The 6,000-nt window shown below is 42.1% G+C and overlaps 1 protein-coding gene across 8 annotated transcripts in view; it reads right to left on the bottom strand.

Moving 5' to 3' along the window:
* The window catches only part of LOC147014537 (alpha-1,3-mannosyl-glycoprotein 4-beta-N-acetylglucosaminyltransferase B-like), a 209,970-nt gene that overhangs the window by 199,845 nt on the left and 4,125 nt on the right, over positions 1-6,000 (bottom strand). For 4 of the 8 annotated variants that reach the window (XM_085852560.1, XM_085852555.1, XM_085852557.1 and 1 more), the window contains exon 2: positions 5,867-5,986. In XM_085852560.1, the coding sequence (XP_085708686.1) occupies positions 5,867-5,954 (88 nt within the window). In that variant the 5' untranslated portion in view covers positions 5,955-5,986. Of the gene's footprint in view, positions 1-5,866; positions 5,990-6,000 lie in introns of those variants that run through there. The other 4 variants (XM_085852556.1, XM_085852558.1, XM_085852561.1 and 1 more) reach the window with 1 other exon arrangement.

A 6,000-nucleotide genomic window follows, 5' to 3' on the forward strand; every position in this document is an offset into this window, starting at 1 on the left:
CCAAGTACTGCTAAACGAAAGGTCTTTGAAAATGCCAAGAAGGCAATTTGTATTCTCCAGTGTTCACGTCCATAATTCGATTGAAATAAAAAATGAAAAATAATGCTCGTTCTTTGTGTCCTTTATGACGTCCTTAAAAACAGTACATCTCCTGTTTGGAATATGGAATTATTTTCAATTTGTTTGACTGTCAGACACACACAGTAAAAAAAAATTATCACACTCCTCTCTACACGTGCGCGATCAGGATGAATTCAGAACCAAAGTACTGCTAAACTGCAGGTTCGTTTTCCGATTCATGTTCTAAAATATAACATTAAATTTAAATCAAATCGTTCCGCGATCATAAACCGACATTTGTGGAGACAGACACAAACAGATGACAGACAAACTCAACCAATTGTTTAACTTCGCTTTTTGCTTTGAATGCAGGGAGAGAGTGGAGAGAGCAGGGTAAAAACTTACACCACTAAATCTTTGTCAGCAAAAGTGCAGTGTTGGTTATACATGGCTATTCCTTCCTCAGTGCACAGCTGAGGAAGTGCTGTTGGTGACTGGTGTGTTGAACCCATGAACTGACCCTGGGTACTTACTATCAGCGTGTACATTGAAAACATGAACCACTCCAATTGTGTTTGTGTTACATTGGCATTTGCCAAACACTTGCTCGTTTGTTTTTTGATTCAGGATTCAAAATTAATTTTGGGAAATTAAAAGTTCTGAGAAAAACTTTGGGTCTTGTGCAGTTCTTCACATCACTAATGGTCATCATCTAAGAAATATGAGCAACACCTGAAGAACCAACCGAAGGCATCAATGCCAGAAAAACGAAACAAAGACACACTGATGTTTTTAGGACAATTAATTTGGGACTATATCAATTTGAAAGGATAACAAGAGCATGGTAAAAAACCATTGAGCAAGAGCATAGTAAACAGTGAACATTTGGCAAAGACTAAACCGAGCATTGTACGGCAATTCCTCCAACAAGCCAGAGTGTACATAATGCTGAGCGCTTCCCGTCGGGTTCCTAATGGGTAGCTGAGCAGTTAATGTTTACCCACATGAGAACCCCTTCACCCCCCTCCACTCCCCAATTAATGTCATCGAGCCAAGAAAACCAAGGAAAACTCACACAAAAAGCAAACACAGAAAAAAAAAATGCCACCATAATGAATGTAAACGTCACTGCTTTGAACTTGTGCCCTGTTGTGGTCTCTTCTGAAAGAGCGTATTCACTCTACCATTTCCGCACACTTTACGGCTCCAGGTATATCTTAATTGAAAACTAGATGAGAATGGCTGTGTCCATGATTCCGGCCATCAAAACTCAATGGAATTTAGTCATCAATGTACCTCTCACCAAACTTAATTTCGATGTACAATTTGGCACAGCAACAGCTAAATAGAATGTATTCCATTCCTTTTCTCGTGCAGTAGAAATTGTATTCCTGCTCTTTCCAATAATTAACTGACTTTGCCGATTAATATATGCCAAGGTGTGCACCCTCTCCCTCCCTAAGCAGAACTCAGCCACTGTTGTCTCCCACTTAGCACAATTCAACCAAGTGTTGATGTTCATTTAGGCCACGTGATAAACGTTCATTTCCCCACCAGCACATGAACAAGATTCTTTAATAACTTTGGTTGAGGGTTTTGCTGTTTCTTTTATATGCTTTTTGTCCATTTTTACTTTGGCTCGAATGTGTGCGCCAAGTATACATCTTACTACTTTTTAGCTCAAACTTTATTTTTTACGACTTATCATAATAATAATAATAATAATAATAATAATAATAATAATAATAATAATAAATTATTATTATGAGTTTCATTATGACTTTTAGATAAACTGCTAAATATTGGAACAAAAGAGCCTGGTCCAACAAGTACATCGAAGGAAGCACAAGTTTCACAGGTTGACAAAAAACATCAATTGCATCTGTTCGAACTTTTTATGGAAAAATAAATGAAAGTTTTGGGAACTCAGAGAATAACTAACCACTCTAAAGCATGGCTGTAATTTCCAGCTCAAATTGTCATCCCTTTGTTTTGACATTTGCACTTTCAAAGCGTTGTTACCTCCACCACCGACGGTGGATGGAGGTTATGTTTGCAGCCCTGTCTGTTTGTCCATCTGTTTGTTTATCTGTCAGCGAGCAGGATATCTGAAAAAGTTGTGGACAGATTCAGACAAAATTTGGTGGACAGGTTGGGTGTGTGACAAGGATGAATCGATCGATTTTGGTGAAGATCTGGATCCAGATCCGGTTATTAGAATGTTTAAGTGATTCTTCACTATTGAGACAAAAACGATATATAGCATGATATCTCAAAATGTTGCAGACAGATTCAGATGAAATTTGGTGGACAGGTCGGATGTGTGACAGGGACAAATTGATTCGATTTTGGTGAACATCTGGTATGAGAATTTTTAATTATTTTAAGTGATTCTTCACCATTGAGAGATGGGGCCAAACATGATATATTGCATGATATTTCAGAAAGTTGCGGACGAGTTATGACAAAACTTAGTGGACGAGTTGGGTAGATGACAAGAACAAGCCAATTTGATTTGGATTTCAGTTCAGATCGAGATCCAGCCTACAAGTGAGATACAAAATGTAAACTGTTCAGCCAGGCAGAGGAATTTATCCTACTAAGTGCCATCCTAGTTAGTTCACCTGGAACTTAGTTCCAGGGAGCATATGGGATGGCGCGTCATCCGTCTGTCTGTCTGTCCATACACAAATACTTGCAACTTCTCTAAAACTACACATACGATTTCGATGAAACTTGACCACAACCTTCATCACCCATGATGTACCAAAGTTTGTTAACACCATTGAAATATACTAGTACGTGCCCATAAAAACTTTTTTGAAAAGGAATAAATAAACATTCCAACCGTGAGCCAGAAACAACAACCACACAGGCCGTTTCTTCGCACTCGCGTGCCCGTACGTGTGTGGCCTGGAAGTTCGCATATCACAGTTACGATTATTCGCAATTTAGTTTTAATGGCCAATTATTAAATTAGCGCCAACGTATTTTACCTTTTCGCAATGTCGTCGCAAGGAAAAACAAAAAGAGAAGAGAAGAGAGAGAAAAAAATTTCACTTCCTGGTTCGGCGCACACCAGCACTCTGATGTTACCGAAATTTATGCACCGTCTAATATGAAAACGATCATAACTTGGGGCATTGTGTTTATCTATAAATGCGCACAAGAAATCGAGAAATTATTAGAATACACGAAGTCATCACACTCCGGAAGTCCGTACGTTGTAACACGTAATGGGGAACGCGGCTGAGCTTCCCTTCCCCCATCTGCCACGCCCACGCAACAACGTGTCTTGTCATTGGTTTGGTGAATAAATGGCCATAACTTAGGAAGTACTTGTCCGATTAATATCAAACCTTGAAAAGGCACATCCTCAGGACCGTTCCCAGCAATATATCTGGCAAGTTTCAATTAGATCGGACCAGTGGTTGTCGAGAAACAGCGGTCACAGACACACACACACACACACACACACACACACACACACACACACACACACACACACACACACACACACACACACACACACACACACACACACACTGCTGGAATTATAGATATATATATATATATATATATATATATATATATATATATATATATATATATATATATATATATATATATATACACACACATAGGTCGAAGGGGATCTATGGGGTGGGAGGGGTTACCCCCCAAAATATGAATTTGCTTTCTTCTCAGAAACTACACACACAATTACGATGAAACTTGACCACCACCTTCAGCACCCGTGATGTACTAAAATTTGTTCACAACATTATAAAAAAAGAAAGTAATAAATAAATTGGGGTGTGATGGGGTATTACAGGGGGGGTGGTGCCCCCAAAATATGCATTTGCTTTCTTCTCTGAAACCATGCACACAATTGCAAATGAAACTTTATCACAACCTTCATCACCCGTGATGTACCAAAGTTTTTTTGACGCTATTTTTAAAAATCTGGGTTGATGATGATTTACTGGGGGAGGGGGGGGGTTCCCCCCAAAATAGGTATTTGCTGTAGCATTGGTTCATTGGTACATTTTGCTGAACTCTTCAGTACGACCCATTCCACTGCCAATGTTTGTCCATGGAGATCGCATGGCTGTGTGCTTGATTTTATACACCTGCCAGCAATGGGTGTGGCTGAAATAGCCAAATCCACTAATTAGAAGGGGTGTCCGCATACTTTTGGCCATGTCGTGTAGTGTTGCGAATCTGGAAGCCACGAGCACTCAACATACAGGTCCTATAGAACAGTTATATCGGTAAGTATGTGTTTTTTTAGTTAGAGTCCCCGTCCCTCGTTTAATGGGTTAATAAATGTGCATGCGCTGTGAGTTATTTTGATAGATAGGATTTTTACATCACTCACAACAACTACGGCTACGACATTTACAACTACAACAACGCCATCTTCACTCTCACAGCGACAACCCTCTGCTCCTGGCATTCTCCGTGCGCTCGCTGGTATGCGGGTGTGTTCACTATTCGTTCGGGGATGGATTCGTCAATTCGTCCATTTCCAAATATGGTCATGAACCGGTTCGCTTGGCTGCACGCCAAATAAGGGAATGCATCGTGTCCCACCCAATGAGAGCGAGCCGCGATGAGCGGACCACGCCTGAGAGCGACAAAAGGAACGGAGAGCAAATAATCGAGAGGATCTGCTCGAGCGGGTAGTAAAGAATCTGCGCCCCGTCTTCACAAGCGCATGCTCTGGTTCCTGGCTCATCTCGTCGCTGGTGTGGGCTGGCGTGCTCTGGTTCTTCGGACCGCATCTCGACGCTGGTCTGGTTCGCTCGTGTCAGCCAAACCAAACGAGGTGGACAGGTCAATGTCCTTCTGGGTATCTGTGTGTGTCTGTCGGTGGGCCCGTCTTTAAGTAGGAATTGTTTAAGTGCTTGTGTGTAAATTTGCATTCTCTATTAGTCCTGATAACTCTGCCCGTACGTGCTTCCCTCGTTTCCCCGATTACTGTGAATAAATTCCCCATTTGTTAAATGTATCAGTTCGTTGCTGTGTTTCTTCCATTGGCTTAGCATGGCATATGTTGGTGAATTACGAAGGCTGTTGCCGCTGAAATGTATATTTGGACCGACGGGACTTCAGCAACCATCCGCTCGGGTTGTGCACAGGTCGGGCACGCTAACAGCTCGGCTCGTACGAGTGCCGTCGAGGGTGTGAATACTCGGTAGCTCGCCACGTGGATCTCTAGATATTTTGAAGATTGGCAAATAACCCTGTACCACGTGGTAGAATTATTGACGATTCACGGTCCGGTAAGGGACCCGTACCCTCGGAATTTTCCGAAAGGTACGATCTAGATTCCGGGTGTTCGGTAGAGTCGACCCTACTGCTCCACCTTGCGGTCGTGCTCGCCACCGACGCCCGGCCCGCAACAGTATGTCATAGCTGGAGTTGTCATTAAAAAAATTCCCTTTCTTGTTCTTGCAGCACTTACCAAAAGTCCTCCTCCTCCTCCTCCTCTTATTCATTCCTCTCCAACATTCACCCCTACCCTCATTCCTCTCCACACTCACCCGTACCCTCATTCCTCTCCACACTACCCCCCCCCTTCCCATCTACAACCGATTTCTCCTCCTGCTCCCCTCTTACCAGCACTTCACAACATATTTGTACATATGTCGAGTCACAGAATTACAGTTCAGGTGGATTAAACAAAAATAATGAGCAACAAGTACAGTTGATTAGTACCTGCCAATCAAGGCAAAACATGTCAATGATTCTGCAATCACAATTACAGGTGAACAGGTCGTGAATGTGTGATCAAATGTACCTTTATGAGTTGGCCAGGAATACAAGGAGAATGAGGCAAATGCAAACACAGCCAATAACGACGCAAGCCTTCCATTACGGAGTCTCATCGCTCTGGCAGCTTCCACATGACATCGGCAAGCTGCTGGAAGGAGG

This window comes from Eptatretus burgeri, chromosome 13 (genome assembly GCF_056783735.1).
Source record: "Eptatretus burgeri isolate ZD-2024b chromosome 13, Ebu_testis_v1, whole genome shotgun sequence".
NCBI classification, from domain to species: Eukaryota; Metazoa; Chordata; class Myxini; order Myxiniformes; family Myxinidae; genus Eptatretus; species Eptatretus burgeri.